Raw genomic sequence first — 15,993 nt, forward strand, 5'->3', positions numbered from 1 at the left:
TCACAGTGGGGTGGACAAAGGAATCTGCCCAGAAGATGGTCCCCTTTCATGTCATAATTACTTGACTTTTCCTTCCTGAGGAGCAGAAGATCTTAAGTCAAGAGTCTTGGCAGCTATCTACTTGTTCATGAATATTTGCTGAGTTCTCTGAAAATGCGTCTTTTTCTCATTGTTTGATGGTAAAGCTAAAATATGAAAACATGTTCTTGCTGTGTGGGAACACTTTATTACATCTTTGACACTTTGAATGACCCATCAGTAGAATGCTACATAATGGAATTTTTATTTTTCTAGATTTTGTAAAAAGCAGGGGGAGGGGGAACCACCCCCTAAGAAAAACAAACCCACCACTTAGGCAGTCGTACTCAGACATGGAAGTGTTTGTACTTTGCAAAGTTGAGTAATAGTTAAATACCAGAACTAAATGAAAGGTGAGACATGCTTTGACCTTTTCTTTCATAATTACAGGATTACAGTATAGTCCCATATACAACATATACCTGATTACACACTGTTTTGGTGCTCGATTGGGCCCTGTGTTGTATGTTGCTCTGAGTTGAATAAGGAAGGAGTTACAGGAACCAATCAGCTCAAGGACTGCTATTTTGATCCTACTAGATAAAAAGTTTGAAAAGTTTGCAGACTGTATGACAGAAAGAGTAGGGTTTGAGATGTAGGCAAGAGTGGTCTTGGCTGAAGGGACTAAGGAAACTATTCTTTGTTGCTTCTGATGTAGTTCTTAAATGAAACAATTTTCTGTGTGTCTGATATCAGGAATCTGATAACCAGATTTACACAAATGTGTGGTCTTCATGGATACAGCTGAGGGCAGTGGATGCTGTGCTTGGGATATGTAAATGAGACATTAAGTGAAGCACTCCTGTAAAGGAAGCTGTTTCAGACACCACACCATCATGTGAATTAATGCTTGAATAACTAAAATGACTTCTGATGAAGTCACTCTGTGAATTCACTAGTCTTTGTAGTCAATATGCAAGTAGTAGTCACTATTTGCTTTCTAAAACTGTAGTGATATTTCCTTGTGGTTTAGGGAAATGTTTGTGGAAATCCTAGGTACAGTTATGGTAGTCACAGAACAAAATGCATATAATGTATTCAGATTAGAAGTTGCTCAATGTACACTGAGCTCTGTGACACAAAGAAAAAAGTACTGTGTAGCAGCTCATGAAATCCTGCACAGACTTTATTGCATCTTGGTTTTTGTCTCTTTTGTAGTCAGAGTGAGTACAGGCACAGTAAAATTTAATGACTGTTCTCTACAAATCAGAATTACTTTTATAGGAAGACATTCTCTGTTATGGTTAAGAGAGGAAGCCGTGATTCTTAAATGGCAAATGTACATTTCCATGTCTCAGATCTTTAGTGGGAGGATCTGAATTATGATTGTTTATAGAATGCATTTTTCAAGCACAGATGTATTGATTGAATAAGTGAAAATATTTGTCTAAGTTGTCTGATATTCAGATAGTATTTCAGACTGCTTTGCTTTCTTTAGAGGAGAGAGAAACAGCATGAGAAACAGCTTTTTATTTTTTTATTTTTAAAGACACTTCTGCTGCTTTACATTGTTACTTGTTAGAATGGTTTTCAACCTGATAAAACTTTTTTAAACCTAATAAAATACTTCAAAAGTGATAGTAATGTTAGCTTGCATCTGAACAAATGAGTATAATTTCATCTTCATTAGATTTTTCCATTGCTGCTCTTTAGCATCAATCCTCACACAATCTGCTCACAGGCAGAATTGTATTTTGGGCGGGTTAATTTTTGTATTTTACTTTCAGACTTACTTTTCTTCCACTCATCAGTCTCTGTTGCCTGTTTTTTAGCTCTCCCATAAGATCATCTGAGATACTTCTTCTGAGTCAATGTACAGAATCACTCTTCTGTCATGCCTCAAAATCCACCTGTGTGGTGTGGCAGTTCCCCGTGGCCTTCCCTAAACCCTTAAGTGGTGCTGCCCTGACTGACACGGTGGTTAAAGTAGATTGTTAACCAATCTAACATGGATGCTGCTTTCTTGATACAGAATTGATTTAAAGGTGTATATATATCCAGAAAACGGAATAAACTGTCTTTCTGTGCTTTTATATCAGTATAACTGTATCCATTATATCAATTACATGTTGTATATATATACATGAATATGTAAAATTCACCCCCAAACACAGTGTTTGATAATGCAGAAAGCTGTGCATAATGAACATAATAAAAATGGCTTGGCAGTCAACAGTTGAACTGAAATGTTCAAAAGTTTTTTTTTTTTGTTGTTTTTTTTTTTTTGTTCCTCCCCAAAAATCATAGAACACCTTGGGTCAGAAGGGCTCTTAAAGATCATCTAGTTCCAACTCCCAATTATATGTTTCTTAAATAACACAGCACTTTCAGACCTGAGACAAAGCAAAATTTTAAGACAGTCGAGTATTGGAACAGGTTGCCCGTAGAGGTTGTGCAGTCTCCATTCTTAGAGATTTTCAAGAGAAACAGCCTGGTTTGACCTCATATTGATGGAGCTTTGGGTAAGCAGTTGGACTATGTCATGAGGCCGCTTCTAGCCTGAATTATTCTATGGTTCAGTGAATCCAAACCTCCATTTTTGGATAATGTAATGGAGAACATATCAGGAATATAATGTTTCTCTTAGATAAGAGATGACAAGGTAAAGTGACTCAAATGAGAAATGATGTGGAAGAGGAGCTTTTGAGTTAAAAACATACCAGAAATAGGTGCTTTTTGTAACTGGGACTAAGACAGCTGTGACTGCAAATCTGTTTACTCAAAATATAAATCTGAGTGGAGCAGGTTCAGAATTGCCTTTTTTATTTTTTTTGCCCTTCCAGCTGGAATGTTTTTGCCCTGGCTTCTGCCTTTCAACTGTATTTCACAAAACAGGATCTGATGAGACTCTTGCAAATAATAACATTTTAGAGAATCTGTTTAACTTCTATTTCCTTTCCCTGGTGAATACTGGGCCAGGGAAGAGTGTGGCAAGAAAGGGTACCATGTTCACTCTGTTGTAAAGTGGACTACAGTGTTGTAGTTTGTTACAGAAATATAACTCATGTTTGAAGCATGCAAGTGGAAGGTAAGAACCTAGGGTAAGGGAGTCACATTTTGATAATTTTAGCTGACTTTTTTACAGACGTCTGTCACCTGATGATGGTTGTGGAGAGTTTATGAGCAGGCATAGTATGTTCTGTCTCAGTGCCTTCCTCAGTATTTTTGTGAAAATAAAACATACTTTTAAAGGCTACGTATGACCACTCTTTACTTAACACAACCTGGAGGTGTGAGGTGATCATCTTGGCAGCTGTAGAGATCACAGTAGATCTGAACTCAAATAGAATTCTGACCACAGAACTTTTTAAATAACTCCCTCTACCTTCTGGAAGTCTCACAGTACAAATGATCCCTTGATTGCCTACTGTATCTCCAACTTGTCCTCTTCTCTTCTTCCTCAAGCTGGAAAATTAATACCCTGAGTTATTGTGACGTATAAAATGAAATAGATGTCATAAGGTATTGGTAATTGTGCTGTTTGCTCAGGACTCTTGTGACTACATTTAAACTTGTATGTAATAGTAATACTTGGCCTTTTTATTGTAGCAGCTTCACGTGTTTGACTTTTTAAAAGAGGATCTATCATCTTGTTATTTTCACTTGCACAGATAACAATGGACATTTTGGAGAGCAAAAAGAAAGCAAAAAAAAGAAGCAATTTTTTTTCCACTGTCTAGGTATCTTTTCTCATCATGCCAAAGGCTTTGTCTAGTGTGAACAAATTAAACGCAGTCATATACTGATTTATAAGATGGCAAATACAATCAAAGGGAAAAAGAGTACACCTTCCTAGGGAAAAGGCATAAGACTTAAACAATGGATGTGAACTGTTTTCATTTTGCAGCAAGCGGAATAACCACCAGCTCTTGATGTTTTGGTCATGGTGTACACACAGCACAGAATGTTTCCTTAAAACAGTTTTCGGCAGTTATCATAGAACCAGAGAATATCCTGAGTTGGAAGGGACCCACAAGGATCATTGCGTCCAACTCCTGGGTCCCCAAAGGACCACCCAAAAAATCAGACCCTATGTCTGAGAGCGTTGTCCAAACGCTTCTTGAACTCCGGCAGGCCTGGTGCTGTGACCACTGCCCTGAGGAGCCTGTCCCAGTGCCCAACCAATTATAACCACATTAACATTCTTCCAAAAGATCCAGTGAGAGTTGTGAATAGTCCCAAGCTCAGTCTTCTGAACTGCACTATGGGCAATTATGGTAATAATATATACAAGATATTTAATACTTTTACACGTTGTGTACTACTATTTATCTACCAGTATGAATTTATATTGATTTAATGTATACAGCTCTATGTTTTATTTATTTTTATTTTATTTTATTGTTGTTTTTATTATTTGCACAACTTTTACAGTTGAGTTAAAGTTAATTAATGGAAAAGTGAAGTTAAGAATAAAATAATTTGAATTAAAATAAAGACAGATGAATATTCTACCATCATTCTGTGTGTATGCTGACATGATGTGGATTGCAAAGGCATAAGGTTATTAGGCACTGAACCTTCAGACAATTAATAGTACTTGGTCATATGAACCCATTCCTTACTTTAGGAAAATTCACACTCCAGTGTTTAGGCCTAAATCCATCTTGCCCACATTTGTTTGACTGAACGCTTGCTTTCTAAAAGGCAGGCATCTAATCTAAACTGATCATGTGGATTTCCTCCTTAGTCGGTGGGTTAAAGACAAGGTCTTTTAGGGCCTGATTTCATCATTTCACAAGGATGAAACACTTGCTCAGTGCCTTGTTTTCCTCTCTGCATTGAGAGTATAGATAAACCAAAATGCCTGACATTCAGCAGGTAAAGTGAAGAGGTATATTCCACCCTAGAGAAACAGCAGTGTGTCCATGTACAGACACTCAGTGCTACCAGTTTTTATTTATTTTTCTACAGGTCCATGAAGGATTCTTGGAAATCAAGTCTGCTTCTATAAATGTCAGTGCCGCCAGCAATTCTTCTGAGAAAAGGAGTACGGATTTACGAGTGTACATGCTGTGTTTCCTGCCATTTATGATCCTCCTGGTCTTTATTCGTGACCTTAAGAGCCTGTCCTTGCTTTCACTGCTTGCCAATCTGTCCATGGCTGTCAGCCTTGTGATCATTTACCAGTATATTGTTAGAGTGAGTATAACAAGTTTATAATTTGTTTTAATGTGATGTCTTAGTGGTTGCTTGGGGTAGTTGGTCTCTGAAACATACTGATCGACAATGGCTGAAAGTCAGAATTATCTTCTAATTTGAGGTAAGGAGATGTCTTAATACTTGAGACATGCATTAAAGAGACCTTTATGGTATTTTTTGAAAGAAATGGCAATATTACTGCACTTAAGATACGGAGCATACAAATTTTGAAGTCTCTGAATCCTTGAGTGAGTAGAAGTCGCACCCAGAAGTTCAAAGGCTTCATCTGTGGCCAGTCGTTTCATTGCAACAGAAGCACTGATTCAACAACAATGTTTGTTTATAGCATTTTTCCGGTACAATCAGGGAAAAAAAAAGATTTATCTTACATATTTAAGAATAGATATTGCATACTTCTATCGCCTGAGAAGTTGAATAGTTTTTACGTTTTCTGGGTTGCTGCTGTTTTTAACAGTTGGAGGCATTTCAGAACAGAACAAATTGAACTGAAGGCTGAAAAAAAATCACACCCAGGAACCTCTACATTTTTTCATTCTTACAGTTTTTGAAAAGTATAAATGGCAAACTCTGTTGCATGCACAGTATCTAGATATATGGTCTGCACTGATATTATTTAGAGGTATCGGCTATGGGAGGAGGTAGAAGTTACACAAAAGACATTGTGGGAGTTGAACAGCAATTAATTGTTCTGCAGGAATTCAGCTTGTGTTAAAAATACTTTTTTTTTTTTTTTAACTATCCCTTATGGTTATGAAAAATACTTGTAAAGTATGAAGAATAAGAAAATTCAATGTTCTCAGGGGAGCCTAATTTTTTAGACGGTTAAGCTTGAGTCTTCCCATTCATTTTAATTGATGCTCACTTATATACACCAGAGTAACACTTTAAATATGAAAACTTCTAATGTCAGTAACAAGAACCTAGAATAAATACATCTGCAAGTGTCTGTGAGTGGGTGGGAAGGAAGCTATAATTGCGTGTAAAGGACTATAAGCTTGTGGGGAAAACTATGGAGTATAACTAGCAGTGTATACTCCGTTGTCAACACCTACAGATTTTTCTTTCCTAGACAGCAATTAAAATTGTAGGAACAGCTGACATTCTTTAAATAGCACTGTTTTGCATTGATTTCTTTAGGATATAGCAGATCCTCAAAAACTGCCTCCTGTGGTTGGCTGGAAGAAATATCCTCTGTTTTTTGGGACAGCAATATTTGCTTTTGAAGGAATTGGTGTGGTAAGTCTTCATCATTGACTCTTCAGAATACCTGAGTTTGTGACAGATGATGAAATACAGGCAGTTTTTAGTTTGTTGATGCTTAGTTTTTTCTTGTTGAAGCACTAATCTCCCAGTCATGAAATGTGTTACTTTATCTAAGGCAAAAGTTGAGGACAGAACATCCTTGTCAAAGGGTATTCTAGTGAATACTGATTGCTACTTGAACACTTAGCACCTTCCCAATTACAAGGATGTCTGTAGTTCATCGAAACAGATTAAAAATAGTTTTAAAATAGATTAAAATCATAATTCACTATTCAGCTAATAATAATGTGATTCTGTAATTATGATGATTCAGCAGCTCAGTTTGAAGTGATGAGTGAAGAAAAAAAGAAACGTATTCAGCATCTTTCTTTTCTTTTGGGATCACAGAGGACAGAAGTGATTTATCAAAAAAGTATTATTCTTCCTACCTCAAACTTGTCTATAGGGATGGCTTCATAGCAATGGTGATAAGAAAAAGGCTTGAAATTCCAGAATATTGTTTTGATTCATAGACTTCTGACAATGAACTTCAGTTCCTCATTGTTTCCTGAAATAAGTCAGTTATTTGTCACTCCTAAAATGTGTTTTCTAAAAGTGAATCTTTTTTTAATCTCTTATATTCACATCCTACTGCATCTAAGGGCTTTCTGATTGCATCTCATAGTAGCAAAGTTTGCAAGTTAGTTAATGCTTTTGTTTCACGTTACAATTTTAAAAACAGCCAAAGCATCATCTGGGAATGGTAGGTTATAATGTCTTTAAACTGTTGGGAAATTACCATATGCACTTCATTTTTTACTAATATAACCACATACTTCAGCAGGTGTTATTATGTGCTTAAAACTAAAGCTAAAGCAACACAACAAAAACAAACAAATAAACCAAAACAAACCAACCCTTCCCCTGCCCCCCAAAATGTTATACACCCAAACCAGCATACACTTTGTCTGAAATGATTATTGTCTTTCATTGGCATAACATGTTTTGAGATTTCAAATATCTTTTCATTTCTGGAACTGTCAGCTCTGAATCAAGGCAGTGTATTTGATCCAGCTGCTGTATTACTGCCAGAAGAGCTGAAAAGCAGAAGTCCTAACTCCTAGTATGTTACAAAAGTGTTTTCACAAACAGGATGTGTGGGTCTAGTGACAGTGAATCTCCATTTCTCAAACTGTTTTCAGTGGTTTCTCAGACTGTGAACTGACTGATGTAGTGGTTTAGCTACCGTACATTTGGTAGTCATCTGAAAGTGTGTGTGTGTATATATATACACACACACATAAATATGTATATTTATATATATATGCATATATATATATGGAAGAATATTTGGTCATCTGGAAGTTCTTTCACAGGAAAATGGCCTGGGCTGTTTGATGCCTGTAGCTCTTGGGCAAAAAAAAAACAACCAAACAAAAAACAAACCCAAACCATGCTCAGTGAATCTGACAGGTTGGGATGTGTTAAACTTGTTGCTCTTAAGTTGTATGGTCTGTCTGTATACACTGTTTCCCAGACTGCACTTACTGTGTGTGGCTAAATGCAAGGCATATACAGTAGGTCTGATATATTTATAGTTGTATTGGATTTGTTGTTGATGATCTGCGTGGGATGTGGGTATGTAATTGTAGTCAGGAAATGTGTGAGTCCATGCAAATCTCAGAAAAATGTGGAAGGCTTATTATTTGGTAGCTGTAGCTTACAGAATTACAGATAGTGAATTGATTTATAGTAATTATTTTTTGGCAAGTTAGATCCCACATTAGTCAATTCCTTAAATATACATCAATAGTAATAACGCTGACTACTGATGTAAACCTTTAAGGAGCTGCCTGGAGCGTTGTGCTTGATTGAATCCCTGGTTGTTACCAATGACATTCTTAACAGCTGTGGACCTTTTTCCTTTGTTTATTCAAGAGCGTGGTTCATTCTTACTGTACTTCTAAAACATGAACATATTGCTCAATATTATTAGATATTAGCATTGCATAGTTTTTGAGTATATTTCTGTATGGTCTGTCTCACTTACTTGATCATAATTTATTTTTCAATGCAGACAAATGGTGCATTTTAGTTCTTTCACTTTGTTACTGATATTTAGAAACCAATGTTCATGTTCAGTATAGTTTGATATACTGTGTGTGTGTCTACGTCACACACAAGACCATTCAAACAACATGTCTGTCTTTACAAATTAAAATTAATGTTAAGGTCCCTCTCGATGGCAGCATGGCCTGCTGATTCACCAAAGGGCCATGCTGCCTTCCAGAGGGACCTTGACAGGCTGGAGAGGTGGGCTGACAAGAATTTCTTGAAGTTCAGCAATGAGAAGTCCAAAGTCTTGCACCTGGGGAGGAACAACCCAGGCACCAGGGCATGCTGGAGAGCAGCTCTGCAGAAAAGGCCCTGGGGGTCCTGGTGGATACCGAGTTGAAGACGAGTCAGCAATGTGCCCTTGCTGCTAAGAAGACTAACTTTGTTTAAGAACCTGGGTGCCTTAGGCCAAGTATCACCAGCAGGTCAACAGAGGTGATCCTTCCCCTCTGCTCAGCATCAGTGAAGCTGCACCTGGAGTCCTGTGTCCGGTTCTGGGCCACGCAGTTCAAGAGAGACCTGAACATACTGGAAAGAGTCCAATGGAAGGCTACCAACATGATTGTGAGACTGGAGCACCTCTCCTCTGAGGAAAGGCTGAGAGAGCTGGAACTGTTCGGCCTAGAGAAGAGAAGGCTCGGTGGGATCTCATCAATGTCTGTAAACACCTGAAGTGAGGCCACAATGAAGACAGAGCTGGGCTCTTTTCAGTGGTACCCAGTGACAGGACAAGCAGCAGTTGGCACAAACTGAACACAAGAGGTTCTGTCTAAACATGAGGAAGCACTTTACTGTTCAGGTGACAGCACTGGCAAAAGTTGTCCAGAGAGGTTGTGGAGTCTCCCCTCCTTAGAGGTTTTCAAAAGCCACCTGAACGTGGTGATGGGTAACCTTCTCTGTCCCTGCCTGAGCAAGGGCTGGATCCAGATTACCTCCAGAGGCCCCATCCAACCTCAACCATTCTGTGGGTGTTTGGATGTAAAACTGAAAATCTAGAGTGTAAGGTATTTATTTCTTATATGCAGAATGATATTAATATGTCTGTGTTTCTCAGGGATATTTTTAATGTGCATAATGTGTACTGTACATTCCTATACTGTAGTTGCATGCACCATAGTGAAGATTTGAAAAAAAAGAAAGAAAAAGATTTTATGTATTTGAACAGCTAGCACTTCATTTAATGCTGGTAAAGTGGTTTAAGCATGAAATAAAAAAGATGAGCAAAGCAAATCGACACATTTCCACTTAACATAGTTAATATTTCATACAATTCTTGGTCATTGATATAATTAGTAATTTGTTATTACTGCTCAATAAATTACCATCAGAGACTGAACTGCGATTTGTATGCATGTTTGTGACCTCTTGCATATGCAAAGTGAAAAATGTTAGTTTAAAATTCTTTCACTGAGATCTAAGCTAATGAATTTTGCTCCAGTTTGCAGTGGATTAAGAATACTCACATAGTCAGTTGCTGTAGTATAGTTGATGTGTGATAACCTGTTACTCTGTGTCTTAATTACTGGCCTTCTGATACTCATATGGTTGGATCGTTCTGTTAAGGAAAAAGCAAAAAACAACCCAAAACATTTACTAAATTGTCTTTTCTGATTGCAGGCAATCAAGATTCCTTAATCTTGGTTTTTATTTTAGAGACATGATATTAGATTTTATTCTGGAATGTCTTGCAAGTAACATTTACTTCTGTGAAGTTACCAGAACGTTGCATTATAAACAGAAGCCTTAATGTCTTAGTTTTATCAGATAACTTTATTATGGTTGATTCCTGTTATGCAATAAATTAGCCTTAAACAGTTCGGAGGCCATAACTTTTTTTCTTTTCTTGGCTTGAAACATGCATGACACTAGTATTTCACTGCATTCATCTGAGAACAGCCAGATTGTTTAATGTTATGAATATGGAAGCAAAAGAAATTTAGATTTTTTTTTTGGCAAGTTCAGTTATCTTATGTAGAATCTGACAGGAGAGGAAATAGGCCCTCAGTGTGGTTTCTCTACCACTGTCATTCTATGTAGAATGGTCTTCCTTCTAGGAATACATAACTTTTGAATAGAGGAATAAATAATCTGTAAGGTACAGTACAAAATGCTGCACCTCAGCTAATACAGTTGGGAGGATTTATTTTTAAAGAGACTTAATTGATTCTGCTGTTAGTAGCAGGGAAGTGGCTAATGTAGAAAGAGTATAGTTGTAAATTCATAATGACAGTACACAGTGTGGAAAGTTTGGTTGCGTGGTTTCTTTGAACCAAATAATAGACTGTAGGGGAAATATTCTAACACTGATTTTTTTGAAATGAGGGTCACATCAAGCTGTCAGCCATTCACTAGTGGGCTTCTGCAGAGCGTTTTAGGGCCAGTTCTTTTCAATGTTTTCATAAATTACTTGGACACAGGTCATGGTATACTAAGTAAGTTTGTGGATGACGCTAAATTGGTAGGAGCTGTTGACTCTGCTGGGAGTGGAGAGGCCTTGCAGAGAGATCTAGACAAATTAGAGAGCTGGGCAATCACCAACAATACAAAGTTTAAAAAGAGCAAGTGTCAGATTCTGCACCTGGGAAGGGGCAGCCCTACCTATACATACAGACTGGGGAACGAGATGTTGGAGAGCAGCCCTGCAGAAAGGGCTCTGGGGGTTTTAATTGACAGCAAGCTGAACATGAGCCAGCAGTGTGCCCTGGCAGCCAGGAGGGCCAACCGCACCCTGGGGTGCATCAAGCACGGCATTGCTACCTGGGCGAGGGAGGGGATTGTCCTGCGCTGCTCTGCACTGGTGCGGCCTCACCTCAAGTACTGTGTGCAGGTTTGGGTGCCACAGTATAAGAAGGACATAAAACCATGAGAGTGTGTCCAAAGGAGGGCTACAAAGATGGTGAAGGGTCTAAAGGGGGGGATGTATGAGGAGCAGCTGAGGTCCCTTGGTTTGCTCAGCCCAGAGCAGAGCAGGCTGAGGGGAGGCCTCATGGCAGCCTGCAGCTCCCTCACGAGGGGAGCAGAGGGGCAGGCGCTGAGCTCTGCTCTCTGGGGACAGTGACAGGACCCGAGGGAACGGCATGGAGCTGGGACAGGGGAGGGTCAGGCTGGGTGCTAGGAAAGGTTCTGCACCCAGAGGGTGGTCAGGCACTGGGACAGGCTCCCCAGGGACAAGGTCATGGCACCGAGCCTGCTGGCGTTCATGAAGTGTTTGGACTACACTCTCAGACATAGGGTCTGATTTTTTGGGTGGTCCTGCGTGGAGCCAGGAGTTGGACTCGATGATCCTTGTGGGTCCCTTCCAGCTGGGGATATTCTATGGTTCTAACCCTCAGTGGACCTCTTTGAGGACAATGTCCTGCTGGGTATGGGAGAACATTCTCCTGCTGCCTTCCATCTATGCTTTAGCTTCTCTCTGGCTGTGGTTCCCTGTGCTGGATAAAGCTGCCTGAGAAGTCACAGGGTTGGTATGCAGACCACAGTAGAGAAGAGGGTACCAACCGTACATTTTAAATACCGGAGCTGCAAGTAATACATACAATGAATGTGTTCACAGAATGTGTAAAGTTGTTTCTAAAGAACCACGTTTGAGAGCCACTTTCATATTCCACTGGTGAATAGGTCTGTTTTTATAAAGAATGTGAAATTTTTGTGACTGAATTAAAAAGTAGCTTCAGATTGTGCTGCCTATTGGGCCTAAGATGCAGTTAAAACTTTGGGATATACTTTTCAGAAAAGTATAACACTGCAGGCTTCAGAGTTGGATATGTCTGTAGCATTACTGTGTGCATGTGATAACTTTGCATGATGTTTTATCTATACAATCATAGTTATAATTAATATTTTGCTGTGAAATTCCATTTGACTTTCTTCTTCAAGGTATAAAAACAGGTCCAAACGTGGAAATGATATTTTAATACAAGCTTTGGGGGTAGGAGGATAAATTAGATTCATAAAGTTTAAACAAGGTGTATAATTTGGCTTCTCTATTGCATATAAATATGCTCAGTTAAGTAAAATCATAGGATTCAGTGCATTCTTTTTTTCTTGTTGAGTTCTGCAGACTGATTAGCCTAGCAGAGAGAAAATGTTACTTAACATTAATTTCAGGTTTGTAATGTAGGGCTTCTGATATTTTAGCCTTTTTCTTGAATACGTCTATTAAAACCACTTTTAAACTTGGATATCAGAGCTTTGCAGTAGGAGGTAGGGTTGTGCTTGTATACCAAAAGACAGGCTCTGGAATCCCATTAAGCACCATCTAACCAGTTCCAGGAGATTTAAAGTGAGAAAACTAAGTGGATTATCATTTAAAAAATGTCAGTATTTGGACTTTGAAAGGCCCGGGGCCTGCTCCTGCAGGGGCTCTCCACGGGCTGCAGCGTGGAGATCTGCTCCATGTGGGACCCATGGGCTGCAGGGGGTCAGCCTGCTCCACCAGGGGCCTCTCCACGGGCCGCAGGGGAACTTGTGCTGCGTGCCTGGAGCACCTCCTGCCCTCCTGCTGCACTCACTTTGGGGGCTGCAGGGCTGCTTCTCTCTCAGCTCTCACCCCTCTCTCCTAGCTGCTGTAGCACAGCAGATTTTCCCTTCCTTCAATCTGCTCTCCCAGAGGCCCACCCAGCATCGCTTATGGCTCGGCTCTGGCCAGTGGCAGGTCCCTTTTGGCGCTGTCTGGAGCTGGCTCTGATCTGAACTGGGGCAGCTGCTGGGCTCTGCTCACAGAGGCCACCCCCTCTCCCCATGCCAGCCTTGCCACATAAGCCCAATGCACATCTTTATCAAGTTAAATATTCCTTACCTATATCCTGCACCTCATACATGTGGAGGAATTTCCGTTTACCCTGCAAAACTATTTGTTTGCCTCCAGCCAGTATCTTGTTCATACTGTAACATTAATACTTCTTACATTTATGGCATATCTGATTAATAGAAACAGAAGACTCCAGAATATAACTTTTTAGGTAGCTTCCCATACCTGATGCATGCAATATTCAAATGTTTCTTTTCCCTTAGAAAACCCAAGACACCCATGCATTTGCACAAATAAGAAAATAAAGGCATTTAAATATACTGCTTGCTTATCTTAAACATTTCTCAGTCCTTAAGTGATACTGTGACTTTTGAGAAATGGGAAGAGAGGAAGAGTAACAGAGTGCCAAGCCATCGCGTTCCGCTTTGCCAGCTCATGGCAAGCAGATTTAGTGGTGTGATGATACACGACTTCCATGAGACACAAAAGCTCATTCTTCTGTTTGGATGTGACCCTGCCTCAGATGGAAGACTCCTCTGTATTAAGTATGCGTGCAGTAAAGATGGAGAAAGACTTATACACATAATTAGGTAGCATAAGAACTACTTTCAGGTAGAAGCATTTTCTGTGGCTTATTTTGCCTTTTTTTTTTTTGTCAGATTTTTTCATCCTCCCTGCCCATTCTCCAGTAATTGTTCTGAGCTGCTGCTATTTTGCACTTATTTGTAATTGTCTTAGCTAAGGTATCTTCCTCCTTTCTAGTACCTTATGAGTGAGGACTGATCTGCAGTGGATTGAATTATCTAACTGGTATTTAATTATGAGTCTTCATTGTATGACTATTCTTTTAAATATAGCTGTGAAGCCACAAAACTGTTAGTAACTTTTCCTGGAGTAAGCAACTAATTAGAATAAATGTTTGCTTTCTTAGTCTTAGGTTTTGGTAGCTTTTGTGTAATTGATGTCATCGTAACTTCACCAGCTGTAATCGTTCCCCCCCATCTGAACAGTGTTTTGCATTGCTTTGTATGCTTGCATGTATATATATCAATACATAAAAATGAAGTTCTAGTTTACCTCTTAAATACTTTGCCAATGTATCTACTTTGTAAATTAAATCTATTACATGTCCTGAAACCATTTACATTTATCAGATCAAGCATGATATAAACAACAGTTAAAAAGAAAAAAGTATGTGATTTTACTATGTGGCTTAAAACATGCGGTTTTGTCAAAGTACTTCTAAATTCAGTAATCTTCTTGAATGTTCCGTGAAGAATAGAGTTCCTAAATCCAGAACTTTTTATTAATACATGTGTTGCTGGAATATGAAAGAGCCCTAATCATCCACTGTTGAACATTGTCACGCTTCAGTATTGGCTCTCTTATAAACTTTATGCCTTACAAGTTGCACACTGGGAGAGGAGATTTGTCAAGAGCACTAGAAGAAAATTGTAAGGGAAATAGAAGGCGTGGAAGAGAAAAGTGTCATAATGATGAAGGCATTTGAAGATTATACTAGAAAGCTGAGTGTTGTGTATTCCTAAACTTGTATATGAGCTGTTTTAGTGCTTCACAGAAAAAAACAGCTGAGTAGTTTAGATGTCAAGGTGCTGTGCCATCATTTCAAATGGAGGCGTATGATGCTTTCTGTTCTTCTGAGAAAAAAAAAAGGTCAGTGTCTTTTCCTTCTCCTATTTCAGGTGGATTAATTTTTCAGAATAGGATCATTACTCCTTTTGATGATTATAATGTTAAAATGTCAGATGTGAATCACAAAAACCTTTATATTGCTAGGGCTTCTGAGCTTCTGTCCTGTCAGTTTTTAACTGTCTCAGTCCTGGAGCCTGCACAGTTGTTTTCCATGCTCCTTATCCCTTTCTACCTGAAATACTTATTCAAAAAATATAAAGGAGGAGGATTGCTTCATTCTTGTCATTTTAGTGGCAGTTTGTGAAAGAAGAGAAGATTAGCATATATATTTAAACATTAAACACATCTGTTACTGAGTTATCCATTAAAAGATTAGTTTTCAGTGGCAGTGACAATTAAATCAATCTGATTATCTGCAGGCTGAATTATCTTGTGCTTGTTATTTTGGGTCTGGTAATAAAAAAATGTATAGTAGAGATTTCTAATTAGAATTAGACAGTCCCCTGGAGCTTACATCTAAAAAGCAGTCTAATTGTAACCAGGATATTCAAGGCAAGTAATGAGGAGACAGCGTTGTTACTGGGGGGTGGTTCCAGGTACTGCAAGCAGCTTGAGATGAAAGGGGTGATACCTTAAATGATGCGTGATGGTAGATTAGCCAGGTTGTTTCAAAGATTAGCTGATGCTGCTTTGCCAGTAAATTACGGGTAGTTTTGAGTTAATCGTTTGGTGGATTAAGGGGAGATGGATTTCTTCTAAACTTACTTTCCGTTAAATTCAGAAACCAAAGGTTGATGGTTACTGAAGGAATCAAGTATTAAGGTCTAAGGAAGATGATAGTAGCAGCATGTGCCCATATCTCAGAAATTATAGGAATATCTCACTGAAACAGGTGACAGGAAAAGATGGAAAATTTATCAGCTGAGGAGAGAGAAAAATGATGGAAAAAAAGAATTTTTGAAAATGACCAGGTTTTGGTTTAAAAACTAATT

At 38.7% G+C, this 15,993-nt stretch overlaps 1 protein-coding gene across 3 annotated transcripts in view; it reads left to right on the forward strand.

The window, feature by feature from the left end:
- Nucleotides 1–15,993, forward strand: part of SLC36A4 (solute carrier family 36 member 4) — an 85,078-nt gene that overhangs the window by 20,524 nt on the left and 48,561 nt on the right. For all 3 annotated transcript variants that reach the window (XM_035542643.2, XM_035542645.2, XM_035542644.2), the window contains 2 exons: nt 4,993–5,220; nt 6,379–6,477. In XM_035542643.2, the coding sequence (XP_035398536.1) occupies nt 4,993–5,220; nt 6,379–6,477 (327 nt within the window). The remainder of the gene's footprint in view (nt 1–4,992; nt 5,221–6,378; nt 6,478–15,993) is intronic.

This window comes from Cygnus atratus, chromosome 1, assembly GCF_013377495.2.
Source record: "Cygnus atratus isolate AKBS03 ecotype Queensland, Australia chromosome 1, CAtr_DNAZoo_HiC_assembly, whole genome shotgun sequence".
In the NCBI taxonomy this organism is placed as follows: domain Eukaryota; kingdom Metazoa; phylum Chordata; class Aves; order Anseriformes; family Anatidae; genus Cygnus; species Cygnus atratus.